The sequence below is a fragment of the Chrysochloris asiatica genome, unplaced genomic scaffold (genome assembly GCF_000296735.1).
Source record: "Chrysochloris asiatica unplaced genomic scaffold, ChrAsi1.0 scaffold00022, whole genome shotgun sequence".
Taxonomy (NCBI): domain Eukaryota; kingdom Metazoa; phylum Chordata; class Mammalia; order Afrosoricida; family Chrysochloridae; genus Chrysochloris; species Chrysochloris asiatica.
In genome coordinates, this window is record NW_006408540.1 from 14,668,393 (window position 1) to 14,684,665 (window position 16,273).

Below are 16,273 nucleotides of genomic sequence, written 5' to 3' on the forward strand. Positions count from 1 at the left end.
GAGAGAGAGAGTCCCGAATCTGATATACATCAACAATAACAATAACAATATATATGGAATCCAACTACAGAATAAGCACTGGACTGCTAACTGCAAAGTCAGTAGTTCAAACCCAACACTTTGAGTTGTAACTGACTCGACAGCACCTAACAGTAACAACAAAATTTCAAAAAGTTTCAAAAAGTTTGTGGAAAATGGAACTAAAAGCTAATAGAATTTTCATATGAATTTTTTGAAATCCCCTTGTATACTTTGTTGTTGTTGTTAAGTGTTGTTGAGTCAGTTCTGACTCACTGGAGCCCTGTATAGGGTTTCCAGTGAGCAGCTGGTGGGTTTGGACCACTGATCTTGAGGTTAGCAGTCCAATGCATATCCTACAATCCCACATCAGGACTTCATAAATTTCTGTATCTCAATACCTTAATTAAAAGCCTAGCACATTACAGGTTTTTTTTTTTAATGTTTTCAGATTTAAAACTCCTTAAATTTATTGTTACCGTTATTGTTAAGTGCCATAAAGTCGATATTGACATCGAATCATAGAGACCCTGCATAAGGTTTCCGATAAGTAGCTGGTGGGTTTGAACCGCCAACCTTTTGGTTAGCAGTCCAGTACTTATCCTACAGGGCCACACCAGGACTCCATAAATTTCTGTATCTCAATACCTTAGTTCAAGGCCTGGTACATTGAATATATTTTTCTGAATGTTTTCAGATTTAAAACTCCTTAAGCTTATTGTTACTGTTGTTCAGTGCCATCAAGTCAATACTGACACCGAATCATAGAGACCCTGTATAGGGTTTCCAATGAGTGGCTGGTGGGTTTGAACTGACGTTTTGTAGTTTAAAGTCCAGTGTGGATCCTACAGGGCCATACTAGGAGTCCCTTAAGTGTATCGTTGTTGTTAAGTGCTATCGAGTCAATTCTGACTCATAGAGACCCTGTACAGAACTTCTACTGATTGGCTGGGGTTTGAACAGCCAACTTTGTGGTTAGCAATCCAGTATTTATCCTACAGTGCCATATCAAGACTCCTTAGCTTATTGAGAGGCTATCCATCTCTTTTCTCTTGGTGTCCTGGTGAGACGCTGTGGATCAGCACTGGATTACTAACCACAAGGTCAGTGGTTCACACATACCAGCCGCTCCTCAAAAACCTCATACAGGGAGGCTATGAGTTGAAATGGACTTGATGGAACTTAGCAACAACAACAATCTTATCCAATCTTATCCAATCCACTGAAAACATATTTACTCAGTAGTTGTTATGTAAAAGGCACAGTGGTATTTCCTGAGATGCAAAATACAGAAACACAGGGTGTGAAAACACATATTTTAAAAATCAGTTCCAGCCGAGTTTGGAGAAGAAAGGGGCGCTTCAGGGTACAGAACAGCAGCATGGTATCCAAACCGACTGCGTCCAGTCATTTCCAACGCATAGTGATCTTGTAGGACACAGTAGAATGGCTCCATGCGATTCCAAGGCTGCCACATCGTTCTCCCTCAGAGCAGCTGGCTTCAGACCACTGACCTTTTAGTCAGCAGCCAAGAGCTGTAAGCACAGGGCAGCCAGGACTCCGGAAACGGATAAAACAAGAGCTACTTTCCCTATAACGCAGACCCGAAAATGCATTTTTGAAGTCCTGGTGTGGCACTGTAGGAGTGACTAGACTGCTAACCACAAGGTAGATGGTTCAAATCCACCAGTCACTCCATGGAAACAGCATACAAAGTCACTATGAGTTGGAACTTACTCAACAGCACTTAACAGCACAAAAACAACATGGTTTTTTTTATGAATGATTAACTCGCTGATGCTTTATAAAGAGAAGGAATAGTTGGAGATAGGCTACAAAAAGCCCCTCATTGAAGGCGTCAATTTCTCTGTGCTCAGGCACCAAAGGTCCTCCCTTCAATGGTATTTACCTTCTTATAGGCTATGAGTTCCTTTCTACATTTGTTACCAAGAAATTTTTCAAATTGCTACTCATCATTTCCTGTCTTTTCTCTTTGTTCCTTCCTACTCTGTCAGTTAGTTGTATTGTGGTGGCTTGCGTGTTGCTGAATCTGGAAGCTATGCCAAGGGTATTTTAAATACCAGCAGGGTCACCTATGGTGGACAGGTTTCAGCTAAGCTTCCAGACAAAGGATAGATGGACTACTTCCGAATATCTAGTCACTGAAAACCTTATGAATAGCAGTGGAACACTGTCAGCACCAGACTACTGAAACATGATGAAAAGCACCAGAATATCGTCAGATATAGTGGCAGAATATGCGTCCCTCAGGTTGGAAGGTATTCAAAACGCAACTGGGGAAGAGCTGCATCCTCAGCATAGAGTTGACTGTGATGACACGAATGGAGTAAAGCTTCCGGTGGCTTCATTTGCTGATAGGGCATAACTCACAATAAAGAGAAAGAGCTGTAACCATCCATTAATAATCAGACCATGGAATGTACAAAATATGAATCTAGGAAAATGAGAAGCTGTCAAAAATGAAAGGGAACACATAAACACCAATATCATAGCCCTTAATGAGCTGAAATGGACTGGTATTGGTCATTTTGAATCTGTTTTACTATGCCTGGTATGACAAATTGAAGAAGAACAGCATGACATACATTATCAAAAAGAAGATATCAAGATCTGTCTTGAAGTACAACGCTGTCTGTGATAGGATAATATCCATATGCCTATAAGGAAGATCAGTTAATATCACTATTATTCAAATTTATGCACCAACCACTAACACCAATGATGATGAAATTGAAGAATTTTACCAACTTCTTCAGTCTGAAATTGATTAAACATGCTATCAAGATGTATTGATAATTACTGGTGACTGGAAAAGAAAGGTTGCAAACAAAGAGGAAGGATCAGTGATGGAAAATATGGCCTTGGTGATAGAAACAATGCTGGAGATTACATGATAGAATTTTGCAAGATTAAGGAGCTCTGGTAGCGTAGTGGTTACGAATCGGGCTGCAAACCTTAAGGTCAGCGGTTCGAAACTACCAGCTGCTCCGCGGGAGAAAGATGAGGCTTTCTACTCCCGTAAAGATTTACACCCTCGGAAACCCTATACAGGGTCGCTATGGGTCGGAACCGACTCGATGGCACACAACAACAACAACAACAATGACTTCTTCAATGCAAATGCCTTTTCTAAACAACATAAAAGACTACCGAACACATGGACCTCATCAGATGGAATACACAAAAATCAATTGACTACATCTGTGGAAAGAAACAGTGGAAAAGCTCCATATCATCAGCCAAAACAAAGCCAGGATCAGACTATGGAACAAATCATCAGTTGCTCATAGGCAAGTTCAAGGTGAAGTTGAAGAAAATTAAAACAGGTCCATGAGAGCCAATATATGACCTTCAACATATCCCACCTGAATTTAGAGATCATCTGAAGAACAGATTTGATGCATTAGTTCCTAAAGACCAAAGGTCAGAAACGTTGTGGGATGTCATCAAGAACATATAGAAAGAACGTAAAAGGTCATTAAGAAAACAAGAAAGAAGGAAAAGACCAAACTGGATGTCAGAAGAGACTCTAAAATTTGCTCTCCAGCATACAGATGATAAGGCAAATGGAAGAAATAAGGAAGTAAAAGAGCTGAACAGAAAATTTTAAAGGTCAGCTTTAAAAGACAAAGGAAATATTATAACAAAATGTGCAAAGACCTGGAGTTAGAAAACCAAAAAGGAAGAACACACTCAGCATTTGTCAAGCTGAGGGAACTGAAGAAAATATTCAAACCTTGACGTGTGGTATTTAAGTATTCTGTGGGCAAAATACTGAATGATAAAGAAAACATCAAAAGAAGATGGAAGGAATACACAGAGTCATTGTACCAAAAAGAACGGGTTGATGTTCAACCATTTCAAGAGGTAACATATGATCAAGAGCCAATGATATTGAAGGAAGAAATCTAAGGTACAGTGAAGTCACTGGCAAAAAACAAGGCACCAGTTATTGATGGAATACAAAGTGAAAATCTTTCAACAAACTGATGTAGCACTGCAGGCACTCATGCATCTCTGCCAAGAAATTTGGAAGACAGCTACCTGACCAACTGACTGGAAGGGATCCATATTTGTACCCATTCCAAAGAGAGGTGACGCATTGGAATGCAAAAATCATCGGACAATAGTATTAATATCCTCTGCAAGTAAGATAGGATATTAATAATATTGTCATCCTATGCAAGAAAGGAGGCCTGGTGTGGTGCTGTGGGCTAAGGCATCAGACTGTAAAGTCATTAGAACTGCAAGGTCGGTGGTTCAATATTATCAGTTGCTCCTTGGGAACCCTATGCAGGGAATCAACTCAACGGCATTTAATAACAACAACAACAACAAATGCAATCATTTAACTATCAAACAAAACCAAAGGATGACTATTCTCCCTACTTTGGCTTTAATCTAATGATGTATCCCACTATGAACTGATGTGAAGTCATATAACATGCATGCTTGTGTAGAAAATCCATTATTACCCTGATCATAGCAGAAACTCCTCTAACTCACATGAATCTTTAAAAAAGAAGCTACATTTTGCAAGAAAATGCCTTAATAAAAAATGTTTCATCGCTTCATTTTATATTATCTTAGTTAAATTTTCAAAATTACAAAAATAAACATCACTTTCACTTGAATCCGTGTTAACTACAGCAATGTGAATTAAGCTTTATCTAGGAATACAGAGCAGTGATCTTACCTGCACATTGTCATAGAACAGAACATCAGGCACTTTCATTTTCTCATGGGCGTTGAATACTGGTGCACTGACAGCTCCGATCCTCAGACATCCAGATACTACTTCACCTAAGTATTTGACACAGGGCAGAGACTTACTGTTGGCACAATCCACAGAGGATGCAGTGCACCAAACACAGAACAGCAAGTAGCATTGGTAATACTCAGTGAGCTCGCCAAGGGTCTTAAGTTACATTCCTAAAAGAAATCAGCTTGTAGGTGGTCATAAAACGCTATAACTTACATACAGCTTAAAATGTTCCAAAATGTAGAAAATGTATTTTAAACTGTATACATACTATGATGTAATGAATTATTTACTTTCCCTTCTAGTCATGTTATTGTTGTTTTTGTTAGTAAGTGCCATTGAGTTGGTTCTGACTCATAGCGGCCCTATATGGGGTTTCTGAGGAGTGGCTGGTTGAGTTTGAACCACCGACCTTGTGATTCAAATGACCTTGTGGTCAGTGCTTATCCTAGAGCACCACACCATGTTGTTGTGAAGTGCCATCGAGTAGATTCCGACCCATAGCGACCCTGTATAGGGTTTTCAAGGAGCGGCTGGTGAGCTTGAACCATCGAACTTGCGGTTCAAATGACTTTGCAATCTGACGCCTTAACCCACAGCGCCACACCAGGACTCCAGAGCACCACACCACAGTCTTTATTAATTCTAACCAAATGACTTTTTCCTCATGGGTCTAGATAAGAGTAGGTGGGGAAGATGCTGATAGATTATTATTCATCAGGGAGTGACTGTTAACAAGGCTGATTGTGATTAGTCTTTTTTGCCATCCTCCTGGGTATAAAGTAAGCTATCTTAGAAGCCCAAGGGGAGATCTTGCTACAATCAAGAAGAAAAGCCAGGAGTGGATTGCAGGCTTTGGGTCCTGAGATCCCTGCATTGAACCTCCTCAACCCAGGGACACAAAGCTGTGGCACCCAAGGAATGACAGAGGAGCATCAGCAGGGACCAAGAACCAGAGAGCAAGAGGGAATGGTGGGCTTCCCAGCCCACAGAGGAAGTATAAGTTGAGAAACTCTGGACAGGAGGCTTGCTTACAGAGTTGGATGCCTCTAGGGACTTAGTTGGGGATGGCAGGGTTTGCTGACCCACATAGCTAGAGCCCAGTGTCTTCAGGCTGAGGCTTATTGAGCTATGGTATATCCTGTGGGTATTTATCAGCAGCTCTAAAGAGCTTTGTAACATTGGCCAGGCAGAGAGAGACCTGCCTGTGGCCATGAATGAAAAGCTGTCCTCCCTGGAGGAACTGTGCCCTGAGCATTTATGCTCCTGCATTGTAACCTGTTGTTGCTAGGTGTCGTCAAGTCAGTTCCCACTCATAGAGACCCTTAGCACAACAGAAGGAAATCTGTGAACTTCCCTAGTAACCCCATAACTGTGAGTATGGTTTCTGGGTTCAGAGTGGCCACTGCAATGGATTACTGAATGCAGCTGAGCAGACAGTGCTGTGGGAGAGACAGGGTCTGCCATCACTTTTACATACAGCAAACAGCATATACATACAATTGAGAGACAACAACAACAACAAAACTTAGTCAAACAACTTGCAGAAGCTGGTTTGGGCAAAGTCTTCAAAACATACATAAGCCAAATATGCATTTAATAGCTTTGAAGTATCTTGATTATAATGTTTTAGGGGCCAAATATGGAAAAGCTCCACATGAGAACCCCTTAAAACTCTAGTAAAAAATACAGATGAACCAACATTACCACGCAAACTCTTAACTCGCTATTTTCAGAGATACTCCAAAAAACCTATATTTTCAAACAAGTATTTCCTGATGGTTTTGGCATTAGCTAGACTGTGAACTTCAGCCCTACACTATTTGTAATTATAATTACTGTATTAGAGTCCTGGTGTGGCTCTGTAGGATAAGCACTGGACCACAAGGTCTGTTTGAATGGTAAGGTCGATGGTTCAAACTCACCAGCCCCTCCTTGGAAATACTATACACGATTGAGATGAGTCAGTACCAACTCCACAGCACTTAACAACAACAACAACAACAACATTATAGTACTGTTCCCTATTTACTTTAAATGGGATGGTCTAGAGTAGATTCAGAGCTCCCTGAAGCCAGGAACCTAAATAATAAACTCCTTAAAGTCAGGGAGCACACAAGAGGGCTTCAAAGGAGAGTGGTTTAAATGAATGAAATACTTAAAATGTCAGACTAACAATTCTTCATAAAGGGATTGACATGAAAGACGAATGGAACCAGATGAGTAAAAAAAGCTCTCAGCTTAGTTCCTTATTCCCTCACTACCCCAGTGTGGCACTGTAGGTTAACTCGCTGTCCTGCAAACTCAGTTTGAATCACAAGGTCGGCAGTTCAAGCTCACCAACCAGTCCTTGGAAACCCTATATAGGTCTGCTATAAGTCAGAACCGACTCGACGGCACGTAATAGCAACAGCAATACAAGGCTTATATGTTCAGCCTGTTTTCAAGACTGAGTAATCTACAGTTTGAATGACATAGTCTTTCACTTAATAGATTTAAGGCACTTTGAGTCTACAACTCTTTGAGTTGTCTGCCTATCTGTAATCAGATCCATCAGTTATATAAAGTTCACAATTTTACTTTTAAATAAAAGTCTTACTTCCTTAATACCAAATTCTCGTGTCACTGTAGCCACAACTACTAAGAGCATCTACTACAAAAGAGAACAACAGTCACCTTTAGAGGGTTGGCAAACATTGGCTATTTTGATAAAAACAGGTGAAATACTTTACAAAAGAAAGAAAACTTTCACGGTGCTCAAATTGAAGAATAAGAAACATTTGTAGAAAGAGATATGTTTCTCCACAACTCAAAATTATACATTTCTATCATGAAAAAAAAATGACCACAAAAGAAAGTACAGTGGAAATGAAAGGAGGAAGGAGACATTAGAGAATGTGCATACTGAATAGTTTTCATCTTGTCTAGATGGGTCTGGTGAAAAGAGATCATGACTATTTGCTACTGTTACAACTGTAAAGTAGAAGTTTTGTAACAAAAATGAGGGAGTAGTTCATCTTATAGTCCAGAAACAGAGGACCCTAGGACCCTGAAGAGAGAAGAGAACAAGCAGAGTGCAGGTGCCTATCCAGAGAAGCAGTGACACCAGAGATGGAGGTAGAGATGAGAACATCGAGAGAGGGAGCAGTTGAGAGCTCTGGACTTATGGAAACTCCTGTTGATGGCCAGGGGGCAGGTGTGCAGAATGTGCCCTTTGGTTGTTTAAATTATTATAAATTCCTGAGTGTTTCTGTGTGCATCCCCTCCAAAACAACAACAACAATAAACAAAACAGATAATAGAAGCAAATACTGTTGAATGATGATGCATGGAGGAGACTATAATCATTGCAATGAAATGATAGTGTAAAATCAATGTTCTCCCATGTAAATGATCACTCAGTTCACAATAAAAACTTTCAAACAATAAATTTTTTAAAAGATAGTGTGCAGAGTATTCTTTTACTCTGCATCATCCAGCAATACTTTCCCAGTGTGTCCCATAAAAACTGGATAGCTCTCAACATGCAGTGCACCACTCATCTGTCAGTTTGTCACACTGAGGTGGCTTGCGTGTTGCTGTGATGCTAGAAGCTATGCCACCAGTATTCTAAATATCAACAAGGTCATCCATGGAGGACACATTTCAGCAGAGCTTCCAGACTAAGACAGATAAGAAGAAGAGGAAGACCACTTCTGAATAGTTAGCCAATGAAAACCTTATGAATAGCATTGGAAGGTTACCAAATGTGGTGTCAGAAGGTAAAACCCTCAGGTTGGAAGGCACTCAAACTATGACTGGGGAAGAACTAGCTGCCTTCTCAAAGTAAAGTTGATCTTAATGACGTAGATGGAGCAAAGCTTTCAGGACTTTCATCTGCTCATGGGGAACAATTCAAAATGAGAAGGAACAACTGTAAACACCTATTCATAATCATAACCTGGAGTGTACAAAGGATGAATCTAAGAAAATTGGAAGTCATCAAAAATGTAATGGAATGCATAACGATCAATATCCTAGGCATTAGTGAGCTGAAATGATTGGTACTGGCCATTTTGAATCAGATAATTGTATGGTTTACTATGCCAGGGAAGACTAACTGAAAGGAATGGCACTCCAATTCTTGTCAAAGAGAGCATTTCAAGAACTACCTTGAAGTAGTATGTATCTGCAATAGGATAATATCCATATGCTTACTCGGAAGACCAGTTAATACCACTAGTAATCAAATGTATGCAGCTGCCACTAGAACCAGTGATGATAAAATTGAGGAATTCTACCAATGTCTCCAAGGAGCCCTGGTAGCATAGTAGATTACAAGTTGGGCTGCTAACCGCAAGGTCAGCAGTTTGAATCTAACAGCTGCCTTTTTTTTGCTCCCATGAAGGTTTATAGCCTCAGCTATAAATTTTTACAGTAAAGATTTACAGCATCATTAAGAGTCAGAACAGAATCCATGGCACACAACCACACCGCCACAACCAACTTCTTCAGTTTGAAATTCATCAAACACGCAATCAAGATGCATTGATAATTTCTGGTGACTTGAATGGGAAAGTTGGAAACAAAGAGGAAGGATCAATAATTGAAAAATATGGCCTTGGTGATAGAAACAATGCTAGAGATCACATGATAGAATTTTGCAACACCAAGGACTTAGTCATTGCAAATATCTTTTCCAACAACATGAAAAAGTGACTATACACATGGACATCACCAGATGGAATCCAAAGGAATCACACTGACTACATCTATGGAAAGAGATGGTGGAGACGGTCAATAGTATAAGCCATAAGAAACCCAGGGAGAGACCATGAAAAAAACCATCAATTGCTCAAATGCAAGTTCAGTTTGAAGCTGATGAAAATTAAAACAAGTCCAAGAGAGCCAAAATGTTGCCTTAAGTATATCCCACCTGAATGTAAAGACCATCTCAAGAACAAATTTGATGCATTAGACCCCAAACCAGAAGAGCTGTGGAATGACATCAAGAACATTATACAGGAAGAAAGCAAAGGTCATTATAAACACAGGAAAGAAAAACAAAACAAAACAAACAAACACAAACTGAATGTCAGAAGATATTCTTAAACTTGCTTTTCAACACAGGGAAGCTAAAGTCACTGGAAGAAATAAGGATGCAAAAGAGCTGAACTGAAAATTTCAATGGGATAGCTCGAAAAAACACGATCAACTATTATAATGAAATGTGCAAAGACCTGAGTTAGAAAACCAAAAGGGAAGAACACATTCAGCATTTCTCAAGCTGAAAGAACTGAAGAAAACATTCAAGTCTTGACTTAACAATATTGATGGATTCTATGGCACTTAGCAACAACAACATCAATGGGCAAAATACTGAATAATGCAGAGAACATCAAAAGAAAATGGAAGGGATCTACAATGAGTCACTGGGCCAAAAACAATTGGTCAATGCTGAAGCCTTTCAAGAGGTAGCATATGATCAAAAACTAATGGTACTGAAGGAAGAAGTCTAAGCTACACTGGAGGCATTGAGAAAAGCAAGGATCCAGGAACTGACGGAAACAAACTGAAATCTTCCAAAAACTGATGCAATACTGAAGGCACTCACCCAACTATGCCAAGAAATTTGGAAGACAGCTACCTGGCCAACTAATTATAAGAGATCCATATCTGTGCCCAATCCAAAGAAAGGTGACCCAACAGAAGCAGAAATCATCAAACAATATCATTAACATGACATGCAGGTAAAATTTGGCTGAAGATAATTTTAAAATAGTTGCTGAGCACATCAACAGGGAGCTGCCAGAGATTCAAGTCATATTCAGAAGTAGACTTGGAATGAGGGATATCATTGTTGACATCAGATGGCTCTCGGCAAAAGAGCAAAGAATACAGAAAGATGCTTACTTGTGCTTTATTGACTATGCGGATCATAACAAATTATGAACAACGTTGTGAAGAATGAGTATTCCAGAATACTTAATTGTGCTCATGAGGAACCTGTATGTAGACCAAGAGGCAGGTGTTTTAACAGAACAAAAGGATCCTGAATGGTTTAAAATTAAGAAAGGTATGAGCCCGGCTTATATCCTTTTACCATATTTATTCAAACTGTATGCTGAGCAAATGAACAGAGAAGATGGAGTCTACGAACAAGAACATGACATCAGGATTGGAGGAAGACTTAACCTCTGATATGCAGATGACACAGACTTGTTTTCTGGAAGTGAAGAAGACTTGAAATACTGATAAAGATCAAAGACTACATACAATCTTCAGCATGGATTGCACCTTAATGGAAAGAAAACAAAAGTCCTCGCAAAACATTTAACATAATGATAAATAGAGAAAATATTGAAGTTGTCAAAGACTTCAATTTGCTTGGATTCACTATCAACACTCATGGAAGTAGCAGTCAAGAAAGCAAATGATGTATTGCATTAGGCAAATCTGCTGCACAAGACCTGTTTAAAGTGTTCAAGAGGAAAGATGTCAGTTTGAGGACTAAGGTGCACCTGACCAAAGTGATCGTATTTTCAATAGCCTCATAGGCATGTGAAAGTTAGATAGCAAATAAGGAAAACCATAGAAGAATTGATGCATTTGAATTATGATGTCTACAAAGAACTTCAGACTGCCAGAAAAACAAATAAATCTGTCTTGGACGAAAGTACAGTCAGAATGCTTCTCAGAAACAAAGATGGTGAGATTAATCTCTCATTCTTTGAACATAATTAGGAGGGATCAGTCCCTGGAGAAGGATATCATGGTCAATAAAAAAGAGGGAGCCCGCCAACAAAATGGATGGACACAGTGGTAGCAACAATGGACTAAAATACAACAATTTTGAAGAAGGTGAAGGACCAGCCAGTGTTTTTTTCTGTTGGGCATAGTGTGACTATGAGTTGGAACTGACTCAAGGGCACCTCACAACAACAACATATAAAAGTTGTGCAACAGAAACCAAATTCTAGATTGGATGGTGAAACACACTTTGAAAATATTATAACAAAACTAGATGAGTTTATTAATTGCAACACTTCCCAGAGTCTTTAATTTCTTAATGCTCATTGTGACTCTCGGTGGGGAGGGGAACTGTATCCAGTGTGCACAAAAATAAATATTCTAAGGTTTAACTTATAAGTGTGTTTTCAACCTCTTTTTAATGAGCAGATACATCTGTCAGTCCAGTACATCAGAGAGACAACAGCACAGGGTTGTTGGCAGAAGAATAGATGAAAAACAAAATATTTATTATTGAATTTACAATAATCGATAGAATAAAATGTTTGATCATTATTATTCAACTTGAAAAAGAAATACATGCAACACTTACATTTGTAATCTTTCAATTCTGGTTCCAGATTATTATCAGTCATTATTTTTATTGAAGCATCTGACAGATTTTTCTCTAATGCAGATCTTGCTAGGCTTGGTAAGAACCTGTGAGGGGCATAATAGGAGTGAGGTATCTGTAATTTTTTAAAAAATCAAGATTTATGAGATCTATTAACACACACATACATACACCCTTTGTTGTTTCAATCAATTAAGGAAGATTAATCTTGATCTATGAAATGCAAATCATACAAACTTGTAAAGTAAATAACAACTCCCAGGACATATTAAGCATTTAGTTTGTTGGATCTGTAATTAATAGTCCTCATTTATGTATGATATGCTGCAGCACAAGACTTAAAACAATTTGCTTTCTTAAATGAATTTAATTGCATTAGGCAAATCTTCTGCACAAGATCTTTTTAAAGTGTTAAAGATAGAAGATGTCAGCTTGCAGATTAAGGTGCGCCTGACCCAAGCCTTGGTATTTTCAATAACCTCATACGCATGCGAAAGCTGGACAGTGAATAAGGAAGACCATAGAAGAATTGATGCTTTTGAGTCATGGTGTTGGAGGAGAATATTGAAAGTGGCATGGGCTGCCAAAAGAACTAATAGATCCATTTTAGAAGAAGTGCAGCCAGAGGGCTCCTTGGAGGCCAGGATGGCCAAACTTCGTAGCTCATATTTTGGACATATTGTCAGGAGGGACCAGTCACTGGAGAAGTCTATCATGTTTGGTAAGGTGGAGGGTCAGAGAATAAGAGGAAGACCTCCAATGAGAGGGATTGGCCAGGTGGTAGCATTGATGAACTCAAGCGTGGCAAAAGTAGTGAGGTTGGCCAAGGATTGGTCAGTGTTTCGTTCTGCTGTGTATAAATCATTACGAGTCGGTACCGACTCGATGGCACCTAACAACAACAACATAAATCTTGATTGTACACTACGGAGTTTGCCAAATTTCTTTAATAGAGAAAACAACACTTTAGCCTGTTTCAAGTTGTCAATCACGAATTGAAATTAGTGGAACTGGATAAGGAGAGTTTCTTTACATTCTAACACAAATTATTAAATGAATTAAACAGGATCCAGATTGTTTCTCCTTTTCAAATACAGCCACGTTTTAATCTATTCTAGATATAACGTCTCAAAAGAAAATATACTTTCTAAAAAAAGGAAAGATTAAAGCAACATGTTTCACTGCAGTGTAAGTATTGTTAGGACAGAATTTGTAATTGACCTTGCAAATACAATCTTTTAAATCCTAATGTGGCTCTGTAGGCTAAGCATTGGTCTACAAACTACAAGGTCAGCAGTTCGAGCCCACCTGTAACTCCATGAGAGAAAGATGAGGTTGTCTGCTCCCACAAAAATATACAGCCTCAGAAACCCTAACCCTAAACAGGGTTGCTATGAGTCAGAACCAGCAGGATGGCACTTAACAATATAAAAGCACTCATTTTAAAAAATATCTGGGTATCCATTCTGTATGCAAATTGTAAAAACAACAATCTTGAGAATACCAAGCATTCTCCAAGTACAGATAAGTGGTTTCAATACCATGTGCTTAGAACATGAAACAGTTTCCTACCCACACAAATATATGTATAGAATTTAGGATCCCAAGAGAACCTGCAGAAATGATTTATAATCCATGAGTATTTGTGATATACCTCTATAAATTACCCATCCTGATCCAGTGTTCCAAATAAATACACTAAGAACAAACGATTTCTAATTTAGGCTTTCCACTTCTCTGAATCTTTGGTGGTGGTTCCCACAGACTTGAGTATGTTGTTGTAGGTAGCTGCCATATAGAAGACCCTGGTTCATGGCCACCTTATGTACAACAAAACAAAATACTGCCTGGTCTTGAACTATCACCATGATTAGATGGTGACTGGACCATTGTAATACACATGGTTTTCAGAAGTAGACAGCCAGGCCATTCTTCCTACTCTGGAAGCTCTGCTGAAACCAGTTGAGTATCATAGCAACACGCAAGCCTGCACTGAAAGGAGGTGGTTTTGATTGAAGTACATTGATCAGGATATTAGAAAGCAAGACTTCAAATATTGAATGACCAATGCCTTGCCTTGAGTATAAACTCTAAGAGGAGCAGTTGGTGTAAACCAGAGGCAAACAGATGAAGATGCAATGAAGTGCAGGCAGTTGCCTGTCTCAGTAATATTCTAATCCACACATGTGACACCAACTATCTCCCACCTACAGCCTTGTTTTGGTCCTAGGCTATGGTGGTGGGGAATTTATGAGCATCTCTAGACTATGAGCATCAAGTCAGATTTGCTATTGTCCAATTCTGACTTTCTGTCACAGTTCTTAGATTCTTGCCTTGCCGTTCATGACCAAGCCTTCAGCTTATCTCCCAGACCCAGTTGTTGTTATGTTGTTATGTGCGGTGGAGTCAGTTCCAACTCATAGCAACCCTGTACAGCGTTTCCAAGGCTGTAAATCTTAACAGGAGTAGAAAGCCTCATCTTTCTCCCGCGGAACAGCTGGTAGTTTCGAACTTCTGACATTGCAGTTCGTAGCCTGATTAGTAACCACTATGCTACCAGAGCTCCTTGGTGCTTTTGTCTTATTTCCAGAAGCCCTGGACTGGCATCCTGCCCTACCTTCCTCTCACCACCATCCCATTAACCAAAGTCTAGCCTGTGAACATCAGGCCATGACAGTGGAAACTTCCAATACTCACAGACTTTACTTACTGTTCCCAGATACTCCTGACAACTAACTATACAGTATCAGAACATTGCCCTCGAACTGGGACCTCTCTAGATTAACCTCCAGAGACCGTGTTGTTGCATATCTTCTCATTGATTCTAACTCATAGCAACTCCATGTAACACAAGAGAACTGGTCACCAGGGGTTTCCTGGCTATAAAATCTTTACAGAAGCGGATCTCCAGTCTGTCTTCTAAGGTCTCTGGGTAAGTTCAAACTGCCAACCTTTTGGCTAGTGGTCAAATGCTTAACTGTTATGCTATCCAGGAAGCCAAAATGCTCCCATGTTGTTGTTAAACACCGTTGAGTTGGTTCTAACTCATAGCGACCATATATAGGGTTTCTGAGGAGCAGCTGCTGAGTTCGAACTGCCAACCTTGTGGTTTAAACTGACCTTGTGGTCCAGTGCTTATCCCACAGTGCCACACCAGGACTCCCATGCTGTATGTAAATTGAACATTTCAACTTAAAAGTATAAACTAGTCAATCAACTATAAATTTTAAATCAAAGTAAAAAAATCTGCATAATATTTGTTTAGCCCTCTGTCTTTCTGACTCACTCTACCCTATGCCAGTGTTAGTTAAGACTGAAAAATTGCTATTTGTTTGAAAGAAAACGTGGCACTTAAGAAAGAAATGGCAGGGACATTAATTTCATATTTTTTTTTTTCACTAAGCACCAAATAAAACTGTTTCCAATCCTTTCAACAAGAACCCCTTATTAGTAAAAGATGGTCTAGAATATACTCTGGTTTTCAAAAAGGAGACCTAAAGGTACCAGCAGATCTTCTAACTAGCATGGGATGACTAAGTTAACACCTGTAAATGATGTCATGCGAGTAAAAACAATAAAAGCTAGCCTAATGATTCTAACTTAAGAGATACATTTGATTTTCTTTAAAACCGAAATAAATTTTAAGACCTCCTCCTAGAGCCGGTAACTTGGATATATCCTCTGCTCGTACTATATCTTCCTATGCTACCAACCTAGAAAATCTTATTTTATTCCTTAATGAGATCCACAGGGTCTCCATGAGTCTAATTTCGGTTGATTACAACTAAAAATAGCAACATTGGAACATTTCAGATAACTTACGTTTCATTCTATTTATAAATTTAATTTGTCATATTTGTGAGTTATTTTAATTTTTCATAAAGGTTTTGTTGGCTAATCCAGTCATAAAATACTTCAAAATGAAACAGAATATATAAAATTTATTAATGCAGTTTCAGATGTCTGAAGGTATTTTATTTAGCCAAGTTATGGAAACCGAACCAAACATTTTCAAAGGCCTATACGAGTGACTGCTAAAATCTGCTATATTTAGAAGCAAGGAAAATTGAAAAGCGTAAAGAAGATCTAGATTTTGTAAATTATAATTCTAAAAATTGAATATTAATCTA

General features: G+C 39.0%; 1 protein-coding gene across 1 annotated transcript in view; it reads right to left on the minus strand.

Annotated features, from left to right (window-relative positions):
* The window catches only part of VWA8 (von Willebrand factor A domain containing 8), a 518,389-nt gene that overhangs the window by 270,643 nt on the left and 231,473 nt on the right, over positions 1-16,273 (minus strand). Inside the window, exons 18-19 of the mRNA XM_006837608.1 lie at positions 12,123-12,229; positions 4,736-4,842 (exon numbers count right to left, since the gene is read on the minus strand). Coding sequence (XP_006837671.1) covers positions 4,736-4,842; positions 12,123-12,229 — 214 coding nt within the window. The remainder of the gene's footprint in view (positions 1-4,735; positions 4,843-12,122; positions 12,230-16,273) is intronic.